Source organism: Corvus cornix, chromosome 3 (genome assembly GCF_000738735.6).
Source record: "Corvus cornix cornix isolate S_Up_H32 chromosome 3, ASM73873v5, whole genome shotgun sequence".
Taxonomy (NCBI): Eukaryota; Metazoa; Chordata; class Aves; order Passeriformes; family Corvidae; genus Corvus; species Corvus cornix.
The window spans coordinates 10,773,906-10,797,358 of NC_047056.1; the positions used below are offsets into that span (position 1 = coordinate 10,773,906).

The 23,453-nt window shown below is 43.5% G+C and overlaps 1 protein-coding gene and 1 long non-coding RNA gene across 3 annotated transcripts in view; both read left to right on the forward strand.

The window, feature by feature from the left end:
• Positions 1-3,795: 3,795 nt before the first annotated feature.
• Positions 3,796-10,281, forward strand: LOC120411804. The gene is made up of 4 exons (XR_005604350.1): positions 3,796-3,900; positions 4,094-9,641; positions 9,794-10,047; positions 10,152-10,281. It is a non-coding gene; the product is annotated as an uncharacterized LOC120411804 (long non-coding RNA).
• Positions 10,282-10,463: 182 nt separating this feature from the next.
• VPS54 (VPS54 subunit of GARP complex) overlaps positions 10,464-23,453 on the forward strand; it is a 47,586-nt gene continuing 34,596 nt past the window's right edge. The window contains exons 1-6 of one of the 2 annotated variants that reach the window (XM_039570092.1): positions 10,464-10,573; positions 10,917-11,000; positions 19,234-19,395; positions 20,248-20,353; positions 20,445-20,489; positions 21,920-21,998. In XM_039570092.1, the coding sequence (XP_039426026.1) occupies positions 19,260-19,395; positions 20,248-20,353; positions 20,445-20,489; positions 21,920-21,998 (366 nt within the window). In that variant the 5' untranslated portion in view covers positions 10,464-10,573; positions 10,917-11,000; positions 19,234-19,259. Of the gene's footprint in view, positions 10,574-10,916; positions 11,001-19,233; positions 19,396-20,247; positions 20,490-21,919; positions 21,999-23,453 lie in introns of both variants that reach the window. The other variant, XM_039570091.1, reaches the window with a different exon arrangement.

Here is a 23,453-nt window from a genome sequence, read left to right on the forward strand (position 1 = left end):
TTGCTGTGATTATGCCTTTCCTTAAATGATTCTATTAAAATACGTTACTTTTAATGCATTGAACCATGTTGGCTGGACCCAGGCCCTGCAAAAAGTATTCTGAGATTGTTTTCGTCATCTAGGTTTCAGCCCAGATAGCAATTCCCTTCAGTCTGTCCTGGAAAATGCTGGAAAAGAAGCTGGTCGAGGATTAGGGAAGAACAACGGCTTTCCTGGGCTCTTGGGAAACAGCTCATGAAGGTTGAGTCTTATGTTAAGCCTGTCTCTGGGCAGAAGGGATCCACTTCTTTCCCTGGATCATGCTCAGATCCCAAGCACCTCCCACTTCCCAGCTCTCTGTAAAAGAACTTTTTAATATAACCACCTTACGATTGGGATCTACCCCTGTCATTCCCTTTGGCTGGCTGCAGTTTAGGAGCTGGATGAACACGAAGCCTTTAGTGCTTCCATATCTACATCTCTCCAAAATAATATTTTTAGCTGATCCCAGAAGATTTGAAACAAAACAAATGCATGCAGCAATATTCTAAACTTGCCTGGATGCAAAGCTAAAAACTGCAGCTTGCTGTCATGTGCTGGATGAAAGGAATTGAGTCAACTCATCCTTTCCAAAAATCCAATGCTTTTTTTTTTTTTTGCTGTCGTGTGGGAGGAGGAGAGAATTAGTTATTCAGTGGAATGAGGACAATTAAAAGCAAATGCAGCTTCCAGCGATGCCATCATCTGTTCAGTTTGCCCTGAGCAACACGGAGGCAGCCTGGTTTTTAATTGGCCCCTTTCCCCTCTCTGTCCTGTGCTTCCCATTGGCACAGGGGCTGGCAGTTCCCAAAGTCTCCGTAGGACTGTGATGCAGCTGTGCCCGTTCTAGTTTTGCCTGGACAATCACCTGAGTTGTGACCTCAGAGGGGCTGAAAGGCTCCAAACTGCCATGGATTGAGGGGTCACAGTCTCTCGTGCCCAGTTTGCCTTTCCCTGGAGTGTTGCTCTGTAATGGTGACATGTCCATGGGTCCCACCCCAGGATGAAGCTGTGGTGTCACCTTTGACCATTGCTGGAGGATAAACATTGCCTGAGAGGGGTCATGGGCATCTGGGCCTTCCCACAGCCTGTGGTCACAGTGGCCACCTGGGCACAGCTGGGCCTGGGCTCTGCACAGCAAAGCTGTTTAAGTAGCTTGCTTCACTTCTGAAGGGGAGTTGAAGCAATAAGCAGGCCTTTAAATGCCAGATAGCCACTCAGGGCATGGTTGTTTAATGCTTTTTCACTTATTCCCATTAAAAGTGGATCCAGAGCAGCTTTCCTGAGGAGGCAGGAGCAGCAGTGCCAAAGACCTCATCTCCACCATTGCTCCAGGGGCTTTCAGTGTTACTCAGCATTTTTTGCCAGCGTCACTCGTTATCACTTGGAAATCTCACTCCACCTGTTCTGGAGCAGGAGCAGCAGAAGGTGTGTTCAGGCACCTTTGGGCAATGATGAATCATGCTCATGGCAAAGTCCTTGGCAGCTCCTGGCTGCTGCCTGCCAGGGAAAGCCATCACTGGAGCAGGGCGAGTGCCTCCACAAAAGTGGGGCTTGCCTGGAGTCCGTGCCAGCCCTAAAGAAAAAAACCCAAACAACCCCTCTGTCCCTACACCAGTATTGCCAAATGCACATTATTTATACAGTGGAGTGTTTTTCATACCGTGGAGGCCTGGGATTAGTGTTCCTCAAAACAATATAAATGTATTTATAGCCCATGTGTGTCTGCATTTTGTTATACATTTAACTTTATAGGCTAATGGTTAATAAAGCCAGGCTCTATTTATGCTTCTGCAGCAAAAAATATGTTGAATAGTATCGTGCACGAGGCTTAGGATCTGCTGGTCCCGAACAATCTTTCAGACTGTAATTTAGGGGCTCATTCACAGAATAGAAAGATAAAAGTGGTATATCAGAGGCTGGCTTCCCCAGGCCACAGCAAAGGAAGAGAAGAGCAGCTATGGGAGTCCCCAGGATGGGGGATATTTAACCCACCTTTGCTCTTGATACTCAAAAAACTCAGTGTATCTGGAGTTCCCCTACTATTTAAAAGGAAAAAAACCCCAAACAAACAAAAACCACCACCAGGAGTTCCCAGGTTGCATCAAACAAATTTTTCGAAAGTTTTAGATGCAAGTTTCTTTGCACCAGCTGATTAAAAAGATGTTGTTCATCATGTAACCACTGATCTATGGAAGCTCCTCTCCTTCATTCGTTTGGCCTGTGGCAGGGTCGGTTCTACCCAAACACTTCTTGCAAGTGTTCAACATGCTTAGTCTTTCCAAATCTGCAGTAATGGAGACTCCAATGGAGACTGGTCCATGGTTCACCTATAGAACTCAGAAACTCTTATCTACTATAAAACTGTAGAATTCATAAACTTGTATCCACTAAAGTAAACTGAAGAGCAAGTTGGGACCAAATACCTATCTACTGTTTGGGGTTTGCTTTCTTAAAGAAAAAGAAACAACTCAAAGCGAAAGCTTTAGTATTCCAGGCGCTTCTGCAGAGTTTGGGAATAAAGGAAAAACACAGCTTCCTGCAAAAGGTATTGATCGGCACCTTCCCCTGTGTGACACTGAATGAACTTGTCCAACAAATAGAGCTGGAAGGGAAAAAAAAAAAAAGGAGGAAAGGTGCCTTCCAAGCCCTAAACCTCTGATATTCATTTTATTAAAATTTAATGAGGAGCTATTAATAATGAATGCAGCCAGGAAGGTGGGAGAACGGCAGTGGAATGGCCTCGAGATTCCTTGTTAGCCAGATTTCTCTACAGAGCTGGGAAAGAAGAGGGCAGCTTTCAAAGGACGAGAAGGCTCCTGTGAGGGACAGCTGGAAGCAGCAGGCTGCAGCAGGCTCTGTGGGCTGTGTAGATTGGTAGAAGAGTATTTTAAGTGGTTTTTTCATTGAAAGCTGAACTGGGGGTGAGTTGTATGCATGTCCCATAAGGAAAAGATGCTCTTGAATTCCAAGACCTTGAGTATAGCAAAGGGAATTGGGGCCATTTCCTCAACGACGGTGATTTCCTGTGTGAAGTTAACTCTGTCTCCCTGTGTCTCCCATCCCACGTGGTATTACCTGCACAGAAATCCAGTCTCCTAGCTCTTCAGACAGATGTTGGGAGCTGATGTTGCCATGGCAGTGGTTGATGGGACACAGAGCTGGGGATGTGATAGATGGTACACCTTGAGCATAAATAACTCCATTGTCTGTTCACCTCACAGCAATGCTGTCTGGACCATTTCCTTTGGTGGCTGCATCACCCAGCATGATTCAAGGGGAGATGCAGCACGTCCATGCCTTTCCTTTCCCAGCTGCCGGGCCAGCTGCCTTATCAAAGAGAGGAATGGAGTTGATTAGACGCAGCCTGGGGTTTTTTAAGCCCCTAGCAGTTGCTTTAAGGCTTATGTGGCTCTTTAAGATCAATTAATGCTGTATTTGGATGTCCCCCTAAATATTGCTAATAGGTTTTTTGGTGCTGTGGGACCTCTTCTGTTCCCTGGAATTTATAATAGTGTCATTCATTTGACAACCATTTGATTTGTTTCTTGAAGGCTCCAGAGTAAATTTTACTTGGCCCTGCTGAGTCTGGATTCCTCTCAGCTCTCTTAGCTGTTGTTTAAGCTCTTCTCTTCCTCATCTGGCCTGTATTTCCTGTCTCTGGTTCTTACTATGAAGCGTGTTAATAAGCATCTGGATGCCATTAACATGTTTTGTGAGAACAGAAGCAGGATAAAAAGTAGAAATTGAAAGCAGAGCCTGTGTAGAAGTAAATCTGTGTTCTTTTGTGTTTCCATCAGGAGCAATCTCACAGAAGAAGACATCTTTGCATCTTTCTCATGATTGTGAAACAGACCCCTAGGCCTGACTAATACCACTCAGGTAGGTATAAAAACACAGTTTGGACAAGGGAGTTGCTATGTGGCAATAAGAAATGCTTCCAAGGATCCAGGAGGTATTAGAAAGAGCTCGGCTGTGGTCATCTCAAAAACCCCTGTCCCAGTAAGCATTCCTCGTCTGGAACAAAAAGGGGCAGGACAGAAGAGTGCTGATCACTTTTCTCCTTACTTTTCAGGGCTGGGTGAATCCACAGAGCATATCTGAGTCTCTTTTGAAGAGTCACCAGCAGATGAAGTAATTTGAGGCCTCACCCACACCACAGTTTATTCAGCCAGCTGCGTAGGTCTCTTAACAGAGGTGCTTTTTAATACAGCATGTCAAGCACTGAGAAATGTGACTTTGATTTTGACACACTCCCCACCGAGTATGATGTGTTTTCTGTTATGCGTTGTTGTCAAGGTGAAGAAATGAATTAGCGTGGATTTTTAATTGCTTCAGTGTCAAACTCTGATATAAGCTGGAAGGGAAACTGTGGCACTGTAGGTGGTTGCAGCCACCCTGATCCCTGAAGAGCCAATAGACACCAAGCTGTGGTGGTCAGGCCCCGAAGTTTAATGCCTCACTCTGTAGTTAGGGTGAAAGCCCATAATCCCCCAGTTCTGCAGTTTACATATTTTGTATGATCGGTTTGTGTTTTCCCCTCCCTGTTTTATGTGTAAGTTTGTTAATATTCATTTCCCCTAAGTTAATATGTATTAATTCTAGGAAGTTCTGTCGTACTCGACACCCCATTGGTTCCTCGGCTAAGTCCCTCGTATGTGTTACTCCCGCTGATTCCCTTACCCTCAACCCCGCCTCCTGCCAAGTATCCCATTGGCTGTATCCCTTATCCCCGCCTTTCCTATCCCCACTATAAAATCCCTGGACACTCTTATCTCCTTGGCTCTTTGTCTCCCCTTCGCGTCTGTTTGCTTTAGGAAGCCTTCTGCATGGAACTTACGCGGGGAGTTCCCCCCTCTCTCTCCCTTCTTTGCCTCTGCCTGCGTCCTTCAGACCCTGTTCAGGGAGGGCTCCCTCGGGTGGGGAGCGCACCCCGGCTGCCTGCGCTTGTGTGTGTGTCTGTGCCGCCCTAGTGCAGTCGGGTTGCGGCTACACCTCCGGGCTCTCTTGGAGCCGGCAGCTAAACCTGACAGGAAACACCGTCCTAGGTGAATAAAGAGGTGGTGCAAGAGCTGATCACCCTCTGGTGAGAAGCCAAGCTCTCCAAATGCAAGGTGATGATAGTGTTCTATTTCTAGCTGCATTGAATCAGTTGCTGGGTTCCTACAGAGGCTTCTGCTGGCCGCTAGACACCAGGGGACAAGAAAAGACACGATTGTCTGAAATCCAGGTACTCCTCATTTCTGGAAGTCTGGGGAAAGGCTGCCATCTGCTGTATTGCAAAGCGGTTGCTGGAAATACATCTGACTTAAATCAAATGCCATCAGTCGCGTTGAAGCTGAGATGAGCTCAGGGTAGGAGCAAAGTAAAACAAGCGAAGACAAACTGCACTTAAAGACGTGGTGATGCTTTTCACAGAGATCCCTCTCCTAATGACGGCTGTTACCGAGCATGCCCTTACAGGAAAAAAGTCTTCCCACCTGCTTTAAACCCTGGGATTTTCTGTCAAGGTCAAAGACAGGACTGAGGCACCGTTCAGAAAGCTGCTGGCTGGGCCAGCCTGCAGTGAGGGTGCTGCTTCCTCAATTTAATCTAGGCACCCACATCATTCCGCCGTCTTTCAGTCACAGAATTTTAAAATGTGTGGTTTTCCTCTCAGAACTATGTGTGTGATACCTACACAGGCAACAAGTGAACTTGGCTGTGCCCTCTACCCACAGATCTTGCAACGTAGAGCAGAGCAAAGTCTAAAAACATCTGTAACTCAGGGCCTTTATCTCTGATCTTTAAAATAAAACTTGTACTGAACCCTGTGGTATCTAGAATCAAATTCTTCTCTTTAAAAGCCACTAAGATGCCAGCCCTGCTCCCTCGGTACCAGCTTGGTCTGCTTTTTCTGCACTTTTTTTCTTTTTTTTTTCCAACCATCACTTTGAAACTGCACATTCTGACTCACAAGTAATCTCAGAAACAAGAGCTTTCTGCTTGCCTGAGGTGCTGCTTGGACCAGACTGTTTCCCATTACACTTTCCTGAAAGCATCCCACCAGAATCCCTCCTTTTGTAATGCTGGAGTGGCCGTGGCTGGATTCAAAGGGAGCACTGCACATAACAAAACTAGCCTGGAAAGCTGATGTAAAGAAAGCCAGAGTCCCTGATGACTCAGGTATTAATGTACTCCATCAGAATAAACTGCTATCTGATAACATGGGCTCACTCCAGATACAGAAGAAAGAGCTTTTAATTTTTTGCAGCCTCTGCTGGAGACCGAGAGAACCAAGAACTGTGTGAAATGCAGCCACATCTGTGGCATGTCTAAGGTGCTGAGGAATGACTTGGAGCCAGGAGGAGCTCTGCTACCCTTGCAGACATGGAGGAATATGTGCCAGGGCATTCAGGAGCAACAGGAGAGACTTGGCATCCCAGTTTTATGGGCTGTCCTTATGTTATGGCAGTGTCTTGAAGGAGTCTGTTAAGAAACTGTCCTAGAAAGAGCCATGTCAGGTGGTGGCCCTTGAGGTGGGCCAGTCATGTCTTCTCTACATAGGTCTGAGCCCGAGGACTGCCAGTTAGTATTTGGTTGACACGATAAAAATAATCTTCAAAATTGTCATCTGTGTTAATCTGGAGAGCCAGTAAAACTGCCAGCCCATTCTGCATGTTCCTAAGCTCCTGTCTTGAACGGTTCCTCGTGGCACTGAGCACCATGCTCCACTTAAACAAGGCCTGGAAGTATGTTCCCTGCTACTGGCATGAAATATTCAGTCTTAATATCCCTTCACATTACTTAAGAAGAGTAGAAACTATCCATCTGCCTTCTCTGCAGTGTTCATTATTTTACATATTTCTTTTATATCCCTTGCTTCCTCCAAGGAGAGCTTTTCCTCGAAGTTTGGTTGTTCCTATCATTGTTTAATGCTACTCTTTTAGAGACAAGATTATCCACTACACTCAGGGTTCCTGGGGGACCTGCCCCTCTAATTACATCTAATCACTATTTTCCCTCATATTCCCTACGGATTGCAGTACCTTCTTTGGTTTTTTACAAGCCGAGCAAAGGTTTTCTGTGGAAAACTGAAAGCCAGTGGTACCAGGATCCTGTAAGCAAGGACCTTCTAAAATACTGCAACATCCCAAGAAAGAAGCCCAGATATTCCTAGAGATGACTCAGCTTTTACAATAGTTGGCTGCTAGTTCTGCCACTGAGCAGTAATAAGCATTTCCTTATTTTTTTTGTCTCTTGTATCTGGGAAAACATTGAGCTTCTTTGTTCTTTTTACTGTTTATTTTCTACAGCACAAAACTCACTGTTTCCCATTTCTTTTCCAGGAAGACTCCACAGAAGACTCCTGAGCTGGCCTGAATGTAGGAAAAACCCTGTCATATTTCTCTTGTTTTGTAGGAATGCCAATTTAACTCACATAGATGAAAAAGTAGCAGTAGAAAGAGTTTCCTGGCTAAAGCTACTTGGGGTTGGAGTTTTTCCCTGGGAGAGCCTTTGTGGGACTCTGTCCTGTGTGCCCAGGGTAAGGGTGTTTGTTGGGCTGAGTCACGCTACCCTGCAGAGCTGACGTGGCCCTTGGCAATCAGTAGGAAGCACAGATAACTGAAATGCTCCCATAAAAGCAGACTTTATGGACATAAGCTGTGCTTGAGGAGGTAGAGAGACAACAGATCGAGTGAACTATGGTTGACTGACTCACAGTTTCCTCACCTCATCAGCTCTGCTGGTGAAGGACGGCTGTTCTTACCCACAGAGCACGTTCAGGCTGAGAATAGCATGGCTCACAAGCCCAGCCATGCCTCGTGCCTTAGGGAGCTTTGTTGTGCTTTAAACCAGCCTTTCTTCTCAAAGTCTCCAGAAATCACCCACCGAGTCTCCTACGGTCTGGAGGAGAGGAGGTTTCTCAGGCTGGACTGGTGTTGTCACTGCCACCACAGGGTTTAGCAGAAAGGTGACAGAAAAGCAAGCAGCAGGAGGCAGCCCCATGGCTGTCAGCCTTTCCTTCTGATCCACAAAGATGATGCAGCTCTAGTTTATTTTTCCCAAGGGGAACAGAGGGCTTTGCTGTTAATACAAAACACAGCAGAAGAGTAACAACATTTAGCTCAGAGAAAACGTCAATGAAGCATAAGGTAGAAAATCAAACAGTTTGTTACTTTCCCTGTGTGAGCAGATAACAAGACTCTTTTCATTGCAACTGGAAAACATTAAAGGTCATGGGAGGGTGCTCAAATGTCACTTTGGGGTATGGTTTTTCCCTGCATCTCTGACACAATTAATCACTGGCTTTGAAAGTACCTCTCTGGTGCAAGAGAAACACAGACCTGAGGTTTTCAGTTAGATCAGGGCTTCCTGGGCAAATGTCAACTGAGGGGTGATCCAGCTGTATGTAAAGGTCATTTCATGCTAAGCAACTGATGCAAAAATTCTTCTTAAGGCTGCTCTGAGCAATTCAGAAATGAACCTGGCAGGATAGCTCCTTGACTCAGTGAAGACACTGCAAGAACACTGTTGTGAACCTCAGCAGCTGAGCACTGAGGTCAGTCCTGCACAGCCAGACTTGGCTCTGGCTCAGTTTGCTGACCAGGACTGGACACATTTCAGCAGTGAGTGGACCAACCCATGATTCATACACGGGAGACATGGAAAATTGTATCCATGCTGCAGGACTCACCTTCAGCCTCAGGCTGACCCAGAGGGCTAGAAAGGGGAAAATTGGTTTACCACTAAGCCTGTGGGAAGGGCTTTCCCCTCAAAACCAGTGTCTGTAGTTAATCACACACAGCTGCTTCGCTGCTGGGGATTCCCTTTCCTTTTGCCTCTCCCCTCCCATCTGTCTCTTTGCTAGTGGAAAGTGGTTTTGTAGATACTCTCAGGTCCAATTCCAGAAGGTCAGACTACTGAAAGCAAACAGGGAACTCCGTTTGGACAAATCCAAACTTTCCAACTTACTTGTGAGTGATTGAAGGAGCCATGGAGATACCCCCAAGCAGCTGGCAGGAATGCCATCCTCAACCCACACAGCCGAGGACTTTTGTCTGGGTCAACAGCAAGTAACATAAAGGAGAACCCCTAAGGAGGACAGGACTAACACCACCTCCCTCCTACAGCCTCTCCAACTTCCTTACCTTTATCCACATGACTGAATTCTGCAAACTCAGTCCTTCTGCAGTCTGGATCAATACACAGCAATCAGTTTTACATTATGTCCATGATCTCTTTGCTCACTTTATTGCTGTTGTGTCATATTTTAGAGACAGACTGTCTCCAACTAATGTGGTCCCCAAGGGGAAAAAAAACCAGAAAAAACCCCAAACCACCATGTTTTGCCCATGAGGAGTATGTCAAATGTATGTCTGCAGTCTGAGCAGAGAGGAGGCTGTAAGGCACAAAGAGATTTCTGCCAGGTAGTGGAAAATATGCTATAAAAATATTGTGAGTCACGTTTACAGGTTGCTGGAGGGAAAACCCCATTGGCTTCCTAACAAGCACTTAATATTTAACATAGTTGTGGTTTTTGACTGCTTTTGTTGTTCCAGCTTCCAATGAAGTCTGTTTGAGCTGTGCCGAGCCAATACTAACTCCAGAAAACCAAGGATGGGATTTTCAAGTATGAGAAGGTACATCTTTATTTTCTAAAGCATGGCTATGGAAGGTATAATGGATGACCACTGACACCAAAGTCCACAGTTATGAAGTAATAGTAATATTAAACTAGTCTTTCTTTCCGGTGGTATCACATTTTCTGCTCTTTAAACTCGTCTTTTCAAAGGGTGAACACTGGTCACGTCAGACACGTCTCTCAAGGAAGTCATCAAGGCGTCCCTGATCCTGGTGATACTTGCTTAGCATTTATTGGCTGAGTCTACAAAACAAATTGTACTGAACAAACCTCTGCCAACCTTGACCACCAAGGAGCAAAACATCTTCAGCCCAGTCTGTCTGGGGCCAGCACCAGACACAAACACGAGTTAGTGAGCTGCAAGCCCAGGCGTGAACCCGTGTAACCCATGGACTTCCACACTGGTGCGTTCACACAGCCCACAGCCACATGCTTCTCTTATTAAATACAGCCGGAACTGCTGCTATTCATTAATCCGAGTTTCCCTGTGTTTTGTTGACTGCCACAGGGCTACGGCCGAGGATTTAAGCGTGTTCGAGGCACCATCAGGCGTGAAGCTGCTATCGCCTCACTGCGATCTAAACCTGTATTTCAGCATCTTCTGTAGCCTGACGGAGAATTACAGCCTAAAACATAAATCTGAGTAAAACCGGCTGCGGAGCACCCGCGGGGGGTTTGGTGACGAGGCCTCTCAAATGCCGGCCCGGGACGCGGGCACTGCGGGTCCCCGCGCTCCAGAACCGCAGCCCCGGCGGCGGCGCGGCCCCTTCCGCCGGCCTTGGCCGCGGCTCCTCCCCCGGGCGGTGGCAGAGGCGGGGCCTGGTTCCTCCCGCCGCCGCCCGGGCCCTTCCTGCGCCGCCCTGCGCGGGGGCACCGACGTGTCGCGGCGGAGGAGCCGCGCTAGGCCGCGCATCCCGCCCGGCGCCGCAGGTACAGCGCGGGGGGCCCGCCCGCCGCCGGCCCCGCCGCCGCCCGCCCCCGCCCGCCGCCGGGACTCCCCCGGGGAGCGGCCGGGAAAGTTTAATTTCCCCGGGCGCCCTTTGTGTGGGCGGCCCGGGCGGCCTGGGCCGGGCGGCGGAGCGGAGGGACGCGAGGGGAGGTGGGCGGGGGGGCTGCCCGCGGCCCGCTTTCCCTCCTTTCCTGCAAATCCCCGTTCTGAATTTCCATGGTAACCCCCCGGTGGGCAGCGGGCGGTGCCCGGCGGGAGGTGCGGGGAGGGTGCGGAGGTGTCGGCGTGAGGCCGGGCCTCCCTCATGCGGTCACTGTCCCGCAGGTCCCCGGTAGCATTCCCGACGATGCCACGGGGAGAGATATGACGACGGCCTCCGGGAGATACTCCTGGCGTGTTCTCCATAAGGTATGGCCGGCGCGGGAGCTAACGTTTAGAGCAAGTATTTGGTGTTTTCCTCTGGCGCATGGCAGCCAGGATGGACTGGGATGTGGAGCGCTAAAGGGCTTGCTGGTTCCATAAGCCATTTGGGAATGCGATGGTTCCTGGGTTTGTAGATGATCCTAAAATTGAGTGATGGGAAAATTAACTTCTTGCATTTCCTTACTGTAATTTTTCAAAGACGGTATGTGATGTTGAGATATACATACATGTGCATGTAAGATACCAACCTTCTACACTCCCAACAGAAACTCCCCCCTGACTGTCCAGTTTGGGCCTTAGTATGTTGCGGATTATCTTTTTCTTCTCTGTTTTTCTTATATTTTCTAAATACTTAGGATTGCTCTTACAGGACATAGAGTTATCACAATCAAGTGTAAAAAAGTATAAAATGCCTGTTTTAAAGTGCATCAGAGTGATTACTGGGCTACAGATCTGCATGTATTTATTCTTTTGAGTTTCTAGCATAGGTGGTGTATTGACTTCACTGTCTTACCTGTACTGATGAAGTCCCGAATGAGAAGTGCAATGGACTTGTGGAGCTGTTGCTGTGCAACCCTGTGAGAAATTGCTGTCTTACTGAAAAACCCAACTGCAGTATGTTAATTATTGTAGTGGCTGCAGTAATTACTGTTTTGGGCTGAGAGTCAGTGCGACTCTGACTAACTGTAGTACAGACAAAACGTCTTGAAGTCCTTGGTGCTTCCGTTGGGTAGGAAAACAGTGCCTAAAATGGATTAATTGACAGGAGATCTGTGGCTCTTCATGCACAAGTCACTGTACATCACCTGGGCAGCCTCACCAGTGAGGCCAGAAGTTTGCACAGCGAGAAGCATCTCTACGTCTCCCATCTGATTTGCTGGTAACAGGATCTGTCCCGAGTGTCCCTCTGTCTTCAGCACCATCTTTCTCTGTAGTGGGAGTCTGGCATGTGTGTAGGAATCTTGCCTTGTTGACAAGCACAAACTTCACGGGAGGAGAAGGAGATGTACATTTCCAAGGTTGAACGGGGATATTGTTTGCCTGGAAAATGTCAGGAGCCATTAGAAAGAGTGGAGAAAGCAGACTGCAGGCTTCTCTTTGGCAGTTTGAGCAGGAAGAGGTTGGGAAATGGAATCATGTAGGTATCGTTTCTTCTTTTGGGGCAGTAACTCTGTGAAGAAGCCACTTCTGCTTTCCTTCTCCAGAGTTTGGGGAAAATAAGGATCTCTGAGTCTCAAGAAGAGAGAAGGGCCATGAACATCATATTATCCTTCCAGCTGGGAGGCTCACAATTTTCTTTTGGTTTCTTTTTTTTCTTCACACTTTGTTTATTTATTGTCTTGTTTTATGAATGGAGCAGGAAGAGCGAGCGGGTGAGCACGATTGTGGATGTCCTATGTACGTAGTTCTGGGGCTTCATATGATTAAGTCCAAATCATATTTACCAGCAAATCTAGGCTTTATCTTCTTATTTTTAACTTTTTGCACCCACCTCACCTAGATTTAAAGAAAACCACCTGAGTATTCTCTTCAGAAGGTAAAGAATTGTTAATGTGTTTCCCTCATAGTCAAAACTGACGGATCCATGTACTGATCAGATGTTCCAAAGTACTCATACTTAATAGCTTAAATATCCCAGCCTTTTTCTATCAATTTGGTTCTTAAATAAAAAGGAAAAAAGGGGCCATTTTGGATGCGTGTGTGTGTGTGTTTAGGGATAGATTATTAGAATTGGAGTAGCATATCTGGCACTTAGCAATATGTTAGAGTGTTTCCATCAGTTTTACACAGTCACTGTAAGCAGCAGTATAAGGCCTTCCTTTTGGTTTTTGGCATTCTAGGTGTAGCATAACCATACTGGGTTTTATGCCATAGAATTATTTATTCTTTTTGTCAGTGGGAGCTATTTGAGGGATGCAAAGGAAGTGATGTGAATAGGAGTGATCAGTTTTGTTTGATCTATTCTTGGGCAGGTATACCACAAGGACTATCAGCAAATGTGGTGGCACTCTCTGTTGTTCACCAAGTTAAAGTTTGGATGGTCTTGTTTTCAGAGTATCTGCCCTGTAGGGTGACATTGGACTGGCATCCTGTGTCAGGACTTGATATGAGGTGCACTGGGCCTGCCTTTTGATAGTCTCTGGTCACAGCTTTATGCATTCTGTCAAACTATGAAATATTTTTATTTGGCTCCCTCATACCCATTGCAAGTTCAGGACTTGGGTAAGGCTTTGGAAAGACGTGATTCCCATGAAAATTCATACTTTTAGGAAGTTATTTTTGATGAAGGAGTGGAGCCTAGCCCTGCTGAGGATGGCAAGTGGAGGGGCTGTGCAGGGAATCGTGCTGTTGACGCACATGCCGTGAGCGTCTGTCCGACTCCTTTTGTCACGTCAGGACCTCAGTGCTGGGATTTTTGCTGGAGCTGGTGCAGTTCTTCTGCCTTTCCTCCACACGTCACTGCTCCGCAGTGTCTGCCTTTGACAGACTCGTGGCAGGAATGCCTGCTGGGTCTCCTTGGTCTTTGTTCAGCTGCGTGGACCTCTCTGGAGCTCTGTAAGATGCTCGTATTTCACCGTTTTCCAAAGGGGTAATGCACACTGTAATGCTGATGCCTGGAAAAAAGGGTACAAAGAGACTTCACTCTCATATTGTGTGATAGTGTGAGCAGCTAACCACAAGGCCTTTTCTGACATGTATTTTTACTGCTTTGATGATTGTTTCTGAATGATTCTGACGCCTCTGCTGTGGAAGAACGTGGTGCCTAATGACTTAAACAGCTGTAGGTATGTCTGTTTCTCCAGCACAGAAGCTGCCTTCTGATTTCCAGTTAGTGTTCAGCATTGGGAGGTTGGTTGTCCAGGTGAGAGGAAGTGCATTTGCCCCAGTGGGTACATCACAGATGTTTCATATAATTGTTTATTTGGTACCTGAATGAAAGTGAAATATTACTTCCCAAATAGTTTGTCTAAAAGGAGATAAATTGCTTTCCAGTTTTTGACAAAATGTTTACACTTGTGGATTATTTTAAATAGCAAGACATTATTCAGTGATGGGACATTTTGGGGTAATTCTTTTCAGAGGATCTTATTCTTGTGTTTAAAGAAATGAAGCTCAGCTAAAACTTTTTTTTTTTTTTTTTTTAATGTGCTCTTCATGTGCCTACAGCTGGGAAGGGCAAAAGAAACCAGTACAAAATGTAATAATATGAAAGTCAGATGTTGCTTTATCCTGGTCTTGCAGGCTACCCATGGTGCTTTGCAGTGGGGATGCAGCTGTCCCGTTCTTTCTTTGGAGTCACTACTGCTTTTTCTTGCCTGTTTCCCTGTTTGAGGAGAGTGTTTTGAGATGGCCTTATGAAAGAGACTATTTAGGGGCAGGGTGGTGGCATTACTCTCTAAGCTATTCAAGTGCTCTTGCTTTTCCACAGTCCCTGTTATGCAGTTTGCTGGGGAAGTAGCACAGTCTGAGGAATTACAGAATCTTGTGGATCGTAACAGCACGTGTGGCTAAGCAGGGCTGATGAGAAATGCAGATAGCTCATACATTGCTTCCTTGTTGGGTTGATTTCATCCCAGCAAGGCTAATCTGGATGGTCATCAGTCATGCTAACTTTGCAAAGAAGGTACATCCTCAGTGTGAGAACATGAGGTTGGGGGTACTGTTGGGATGTGCAGAATGCACTCAAATACGTGTTTGTGAATACAAATATACATATATTCATTAGGCTTTCAGAAAGGCCAGGCTGACACAGCCTCCTCTCTAAGTTGTGTGAAGAGGTTTCATGTTGGAGTGTGCTCCATGGGGACATGTCACAGCTTTCCTCTGCCTCTGGCCGTGTCATTGCCCTGACAGCCATCAGCTTCCTCCTCTGAAACCCCAGGGTGGAAATAGGTGTTCAGAAAGAGCTTGGGTTAACAGAACAGCTCCCTGAATGAGCTTTAACCTCATTCTCTGAAACTGCTTAAAGGTTTCTGCTCCAAGCTAACCTTGGCTCCCCTGCTGCAACGGGGATGTCTGTCTCAGGGCACCAGGGACAAGCACGGAAATTTCAGCCTGAGGAATTAGCTGGTTGAAAAAAAAAGTGAAAGCTTGCGTTCCTGCAGTCTGGCTCACATTGTCTTACAAAGGTGCTGTGTGCTTTGCTCCTACTATGGTTTCCCTGTTACAGGGTGAAATCCTGATTTAGCAAAAAGAGCTGCGTAATAATGGATAGGAAAAGCGAAACTTTTGAGGACAGAGTAAATATATTAGGCCAATAACAACATGCCATTTATTAGCTGTTGAGGTCCTAGAAGGAGTCCCTTGTGCATTTTTATCTTTTAGCTATGTTTCAGGTATGCTTTTCTTTACTAGATACCTTTGGTATTTATCATATCATTTAGAAATGGTGCAGTATCTTGCCTTAGCTTGATTTGTGGGTAGCTTCTGATAGTTTTCTATTCCAAAGCATGTTGGGTAGCTAGAGGAGTGCTTGAAATATTTTCATTTCACTCTATTGTTGCCAAAGTCATGAAAAGCGGCAGGGACTTTAGCATGCCATTTGTGTTCACAGAGAAACTTCTCCTGCTTTACCTTTGGGATGCAGAGCATAGCCCTTGAAAAGTGCCTGCTGGTGTCCAGGTGTGGCTTGTTGTGGACAGTGGGGAATGCTTGAAGGGGAATCTTGCTCAGTATGTTGTATGTTCAATTGGAATGCTGGGTTCTTCCCTCTGGGTACTTGGTATCTTTTCTTAGATGTCACTGTTTTTGAAGCTGAAATAAAAATTGGAGAGCAGATTCTGTGAATTATATTGGAAAAACAAAGCATGTGAATAATTACACTCAGAATATAGGAAGGCAGTTTCTGAAGAAGTTTTGTACAAGTCCTGATACTTAGAAAAACAAGCACATCCTCCAGAGTTACAACCACCCTGTGCAATTACTTCTGAGTAATACGCTTTGTTGTTTGTTGTGCTCTCATCTAACAGCTGAAACCTCGGGTGTGAAACTCAAGAGTCACAGCGTAGTCACCTCAGAAAAAACCCCATGTGATTAATGCATTGCTAACTCACAGATCTGCTGTTTCGCTGACTGGGCAGTATCCCAGTGTGGTTATTACTCTCGTCACCGCAGTATCCTGTTCCCTGCTGTGTTGTACAGCTGTGTCACATTGTACTTGCTGAGCACGTTACTGAACAAGAATGGTTTTAAAGAGGAGGCTCTAGGTTGAAGCATAGCTCTTCATGTGCTCATACTGTAAGAATACTGTCAGTTCAGATCATCAAAGCTATTTTCATTGTTGCCATGGCAGATTTGGCTTAACTTCAGTGGTATTAAGTCATTACAGTGACGGTGTAATTTAATAAAATCTTTTTAACTAAGGAAATTAATACAGTGTGTACAAAATAGATGTAATATATTGAAGACATGTTGCAAATAAAGCTATAAGCCTAGATTCCAGCTTCTGTCATTACTCTTGTATCTAACCTCTAAAGGGTTTTTTAAATTACATTAGTTTAATACACATTGCAAGACAAAATGTGAGTAAATTATGGTGATTACTGGAGAGAACACAGTTGATTTAATCCATTTTAATTGTATATCATTTAAACACTGATGTCATGAAGTTACACAGTTGCATATTCTTACTACAGCCATATGTTCTTCTAAGTAAGAGACTCAGGGGACTCAGCATTTCATAATTCGCTCTGCACAGTTAGTGCAGTTAACTGCATTTACCTGCCTGTCATTCTGCACAGTTAGTGCAGTTAACTGCATTTACCTGCCTTTCACTTGCGTTGAAAGTTGAATGGGTTAAAATATTGTGCAGAAGTTGTGTTCTGTGTTTACACTGGGTTTCATTTTTTTGGTATGTTTAAATCAGCAAATTTCTATATTATTGCACATTTTAAAATGTTGGTTTAGGGGGCTGGTTATAGATTTATTTGTCTATAAAATGTTTAGTAGTGGAGCACAAGGAACTGCTGCTGTTGGTGAACAAATTAAAGTTTTTCAGTTGTGGGAAAGGTTAGTGTACGGAGATGAGTGTAGGGCGGGATTTTCGTCTTCATATGGGTTTGGCAGATATTCCTTTGTACTTTGGATTTAATGCAGGTAGTATTGTCCAGTTTTCTTTCTCTTTCTGAAGTTATACTTTGTTGGCCAGTTTAAGGACTGCATTTTGAGGAATGCCTGGGTTTGGGCAGTACAGAGATGAGTTTTTTCCTGTGCAAATGTGGCTGTTCATTGGGGTTAATTATCCATAGGGTCCTGACTTAGGAGGATACTAGAATAGCTTCTAGCTATGAATAATTTAGTACAGCATCAGATTGCATGCCACTTAAGAAGGCCTCTGCCTGTGAACTCTTATATCTTGTTGGAATCCACTCAATAGTATGAAGGTTACTGCTTGCACTGATATTTTTTTATACTCTTTTCATTTTATTTTAAGATTTGCAGTGAATATTTTATGGTGACAAGTAAGGAAAATATCTGTGCAAGAGTAGGTAGAGTTTGTTTCTGAAAAGCTGAGGTGTTGTTGAACCTTAAACTGTCTTTTAAATTTCTTTTAAATCTAGCATCACACAGATAGTATTTTCTCCACTCAGATTTATGTAGTTGCGACAATTCATATCCTAGACAATCTTTTTAGATAGTACTTCATTGTGGGGAAAGGAGAAAGGCTTAATGAAAGACTAGCTTGCAAGATTTACAGGATTTCAATGCTTTCTACAAATTGCCCTAGTTGCTCATACATCTGGCTAGAGCAGACTCTGTCTCGTATTACAGAGGCTTTTTCAGGAGAAAAACTGCAAATACAGCACTTTGAAGCAATTCCAAGTGCAGATAAATTTACTGTATGCCTTTAGGAGATTTGGTCATGGCAACATAGCACTGGATGTGTTTTTTAAGAATGCCAAAATGACAGTGTTTTGTCATCATATACTAGATTTTTTTTCACAAAACCACCCCAAAACAGTAGGGAAGAGCTTAATGAAGAAGTTACTTTGGAAATGTCAAGGGAAGAACATAAGAATATCAAAATGCAATATAAGTAGTAGAGAAAAGGGTTTGTGGGGCTTTTGTGGGAGAGAGATTAATGCTGCATGGTATTTAAGGAAGATCTGTCAGATGTCTGGAAAGGTTTTTTATCTATTTCTGACTGCTCCCATTTTTTATGTCTACTAGTAAGTTTTTCTTAGTATGGGCCTCTTGATTGGGATGCTCTGCTACAGCTGAACATCTTTTTTAGAATTGTTTTGTAGGACACTTTCAACTTCGATTAGAAAGTAGAACCTTTTCTTTTTCTTTTCCAAATGAGATTTTTAATGTATGTGATGCTGCTGGAAGCTGACACAGTGAGATACAGCCATCCCTTGGTGCCTGCTTTAGCACTTGAAGATAAAATAGGCCTTTAATCTTTTTGTGCTCCTTCACCGAGTAGTAAGTAATTTAAGTGTCCATTAAGGGTTGGTAGTTAAACGCTAAGATCTTGCTAGATGCATTTAATTTCTCCTTAAAGGCATGGATCCAGATCGGTCCCTTTGAACAGGCACTCCTTGAGCTGTACAGTTTTAATAAACTCTCAAACCTCTAATAGTTGTGCAGTTTACTACTGTCTGATACTTTGATGGAAATGCAGTTTTGTTTACAGATGGAAAGAACTCATTAAGTTTAGCCCTGGTGTAAAATTTTTAAGGCTGTTATTTTCAAATTGGGATTTTAAAATTGAACTGAAAATTAGTGTGACTTTGCTTACTCTAGAGCTTTTTGATCTATGATTTAATTGTCTTCTCTGTGCAAATACATTATGCTGAAATAAACTGTACTTTACTAGGCAACCATAAAAGTTGAATTGTCAGTTTTCCTGATTCAAGTACAATGTTTCCTGATATCTGATAGGAAATTCTACTGTGAATATGTGCACTGTGGCTGCAATAGTTATGTCAAGAAAGGAAGAAGTGCCTGAAGGACTTCCTTTTTTTCCTTAATGTTCTTATTTTTGTTGGTGGTGTGCCCAAAAACAGGCTATCCTCCAAATCTACAGGTGTGTGAGGAACAGACTATGCAGTTACATTCTGCCTTTTATTTTTGTGTTTAAAATAAACTTTCTACTGTTGTTGAAATGTGTCAGTTGAAGTACTGCAGTTAAAAACAATACTGGAGTGTCATTGTTTTGATACAGTGTGTCCCCAGAGCTTTATTAAAGCCTGGATATCTATTGTTTCCTATTTAGCTTTTGTCAAGTGGTGATTTTATGCAATGGCATCAAGCCACAGTTCTTCACCAGTGCCTCAGTCAAACAGCAGTGATGCTTTCTTTAAAAAAGAAATGGACGCCACGAAACACTTTCGCCCTGTGCAGTCCCTGCCTGATGTGTGTCCCAAGGAACCCACAGGTAATGTTGGTGTGCAGGGAGAGGGAGAGAGCAGCTCAATTTGCTGAACTATTGGCAACCATCCACTCACTGTTTCTTGTATACTGGGTGTAGTGTAGTAAGCCATCATCCTACTTCCAAGCATGCCGTAATTCTGCTTTATACTACCCAGCATCCCTTTGGAGCAATAGGAGGGACTATTTGCAGCTTGTTTTAAGATGTTCTCATTATAGGTGGGGTTTTTGCTTGCATGATTCCACATTACAGCTGTGATCTATACTCCATGTAAGAGGGTGCAATCTGTCAGAGCCTGTAGCAGATGTGTCCAGTGTGCTTGGAGAGTCTGACTGCATTCCTTCTGGGAGACATCCCAGCCCTTCTGCAGGAGGAAGCAAGTGACCTGTCTGTAGTACTAAGTCTCTGGTGCTGTTGTTAAACCAGATTTTGGTCACGGTTCCAGCTGTTGTGTTGCACCAAAGCTTAGTTTACACAAAGGAGTAGGTGGGATGGAATCTTAAGAATTATGATATCTAATGCTAATGAATTGCAGCTGTCATTCTGATCAAGATCAGATTATTAGAAATATGTTTGTGGTTGGAATTTTTTTCTCTTCACTAGAAGCTAAAGTTGTTGAGCTAAATCTATTTAGTAAGTGTCAATACACCACTTCTGTGTTCAGAACTTGACTGGTTAATCTCATAGAAGGAATGCAAGGTGAAGTGTTGCAGAAGGAGAATATAATCTGTCTTTTGCATAGATAATTCTAATGCAGTATGTAACTGGTAAAACATGGTTTGCTTAAGAACCACATTTTAGCAAAAGCTACAGCCTTGTTTCTCACCCTAACAAAATGTCTTGTCTTTTGTGCTGCAGGCAATCCCAATAACTTACGTGACAGCCCATCTCTAGTTGCGGATCAGCAAAGATGGACTATTTATCATTCCAAAGTCAATCTCCCAGCAGCACTAAATGATCCTAGGTTAGCAAAAAGGGAATCTGATTTCTTTACAAAAACATGGGGAGTGGACTTTGTGGACACTGAAGTCACGCCTTCATTCTACCTCCCACAGATCACCAAGGAACATTTTGCATTATACCAACAGGAAATCGCTCCGGTAAGAACCCCCAATTAGGTGCACATAGTCCTAGGGACCAGAAGGAGATCCTTGTTCTAATTAGGTTGTCCCTGCTAGTAGCCCATCGTACAGTTAGCTGATAATTTGCTTTTTCGTTGTTGGTTTGGTCTTCGTTAGACATTTCTGGTTTTATAATCTCAGAACCCATTGTGTGGAAAATGCTTTCTGAATTGTCCTGAGGCAATTTCTTGTTATTTTTAACTTCTGTTTCTGAGTACTGAGCTCTGCACCAGGGCTTGCAGTTCATATTCTTTCTGGTTGTTAATCCTTTTTTTCCTGTAAGGATTGTTTAAGGATTGGGCTCTACAATGCAACATGGCATTCTCAGACCTTTGGATCAAATGACTACATACTGTGAGGGTTGGAGATATTTTTAAGAGTCTTCAATCTAAACAGTGAAACATTTATACATGGACTTCTCAAACTATAAATAGGCCTATTATCTTCATGATTTCTTTTGTAACAGGGAAGTGTAAGCTACATCTAAGGACACCAGGACCAGTAGGAGACTTCTACAATCTCTTAAAAATACAAGTGTCAGTAAGTATGTAGTATTCTTTCTTTTTTTAACTGAAAGAACATGTAGAAGTCTCCCGCTGTTTTCTGCTTCCTTGGTTTGTAACTTCCTTATTTTTTTGCTGGTTCAGAATTAGCTGCAGGAAGTGTTACTTGTTTAATCATAGTTAAAGACTGTGGAAGTGAATTGTCTATAACTGAACTACAGCAGAACCATTGCCTTTAACTCACATATTCAGCATTTTAAATGTTTTAAGATTTCATCCTTTAAAATTAGTACTTCATGCAGTGACTGCTAAATGAAAGAAGATTTTGGAACTGAGCTGTGTAGCTTCTAGCAGAAATCTAGTTAACATTGGTGTTCTTTAGAAATGTAATTTCTCACCACTATGGTCTCTGGTGGTGTTTAAAATTTGAAGCTCAGCATGACGAAACAAGATACATGGTTTCAGCAAGGTACTCATTAGTAATGTGTGCAAGTAATTTCTACTTTCATCCAATTTGATTTAGCAATGAAAAAGGATTCTTTGTGTGTTAGTGTGATTTCTGGATTAGTCAGCAAATAAATGTTTGTATATGTAATTACAATTGATCTGTGATTATATATCCTTATGTAGAGAAGTTATTACACCTTTTCAATAACTTCTGTGTTCATTTTCTCTTGAGATGTAAAGATACAGGAAAAACCCAACACATCCACTATAGGTTGAAGTTTTTGGTACCTTTCACCTGGAAAAACTTTGTCTGAGTTTATAAGAGGAAGAAAATACTGTGAACTTGCCAGAATTTATTTGCATAATTCAGTTGTGTTTCACTGAATGTTTTGCTTCAAATGAAGAAGTTCTGGATTTTAGGCATCAGAATAATTCTTTAATGTATTTTCTCTTCTACAGAGAGAGAAAGTTCATGAAAGATGCAAGAATATTTGTACTCCTAAAGATACCTTTGACAGGACACTATTACACACTCACGGTACAGTCAAAGCCTCCTTTAATCATTAAAAAGTGGTGTCTTTTTTATCAGTATGTTATAACATCAGTAGCAAGTGTTACAAATGTTACTCATTATTGATTCTATAATGTACTAATTGTCTCTGTTATTTGCTTGAGGTCTTCATGTATAATAATAGCTGATGGTTTCTTTGAAACAATATTTGAAAACTCAGACATGGTAGGCTTAGAAGTATTCATGACCACTGCTGTCATTTTATAGGTCAAAATGCTTGTGATATTTGCTTTTAAACATTTTCTTGGCATGTTTGCGTTCATGGCAGGTCATTGTGGCGCTGGCAGTGTTTTCTTTAACTGCTTTTTATTTTAAGACCCATTGAAACTGTTGCATCAAATTTGTAGGAGCTGTTGGCTTCGCAGTGCAGAACTGCAGTGCCATTCATGTATCTCTGCCATGAGAGTCACGTCATGACTGAGATGGGAAGTGAAATCTCAAGATGATCTAGTCTAGACCATCTGCTCATGCCAGGGCCACCTATGGGAGGACAGTGTCCAGTTGGGTTCTGGATATCACAGATGGAAATTACACAGTCTGTCTGGGCAACCTGTTTCAGTGTTTTACCACCCTCATGGCAAAAGTATTTCCTTGTGTTCCGATGGAATCTTTCATGTAATCAGTTTCTGCCCATTGCCTCCTGTCCTGACACTGGGCACCACAGAGAAAAACCAACTTTGTGTTCTTTGTGCCCCCTCATCAGATCTTTAAGCACACTGATCTCCCCTGGGCTTTTCCAGACTAAACAGTCTCTCCTCCTTGTTTCTTAATGATCTTTGTGGCTCTTGACACGATTCTCTCCAGTGTGTCTAGGTCTGTCTTGTGCTGGGGAGCTCAAACCTGTGAGTGAAGGCTGAATTTCAGGAATTCATGGAAAAGTAGTTCAGCTAATAGGAAACTAAACAGGAAGGAAGGCAAGAGGCAAAATAAAAAAGGAAAAAAAAAAAAAAGGAAAAGAGACACTCATAACTTGGAGAAAGTTTTTAATATTTATTTTAATTTACTTTCTCAAAAATGTTAGCATAAAAGGATTCATTTATCAATCCTTGTTTGATGAGGCTTATCTATATCAATGTCTACAGGTAATACAACAAAAAGGATCCAGTAGCTTACTCCTTTTGATCAAATTGTTTCAGTTGACTTTCTTCCTCCTCTTCTGTGCAAAAGGAAGCCTTTCTGCAGGGTTTCTCTGTATTGGTGTTATTTTTGAATAGCTGTTCCAGAATGAGTCTGTCTGTGCTGCATACTGTAAAATCAAAGTGCCTTCTTCAGTCTTAGCTTAATATGTTTTAAAAGAGTCTGAATGTTTTTAAAAAGAGAAAATTAGTGTCACCAAAGTAACTGGGAGCTCCTTGGGTAGCTGGACAGTTCCTCTTAGAAGCATCATTTGGTAAACTGAAGCTTGTGATTTTCTATAATTTC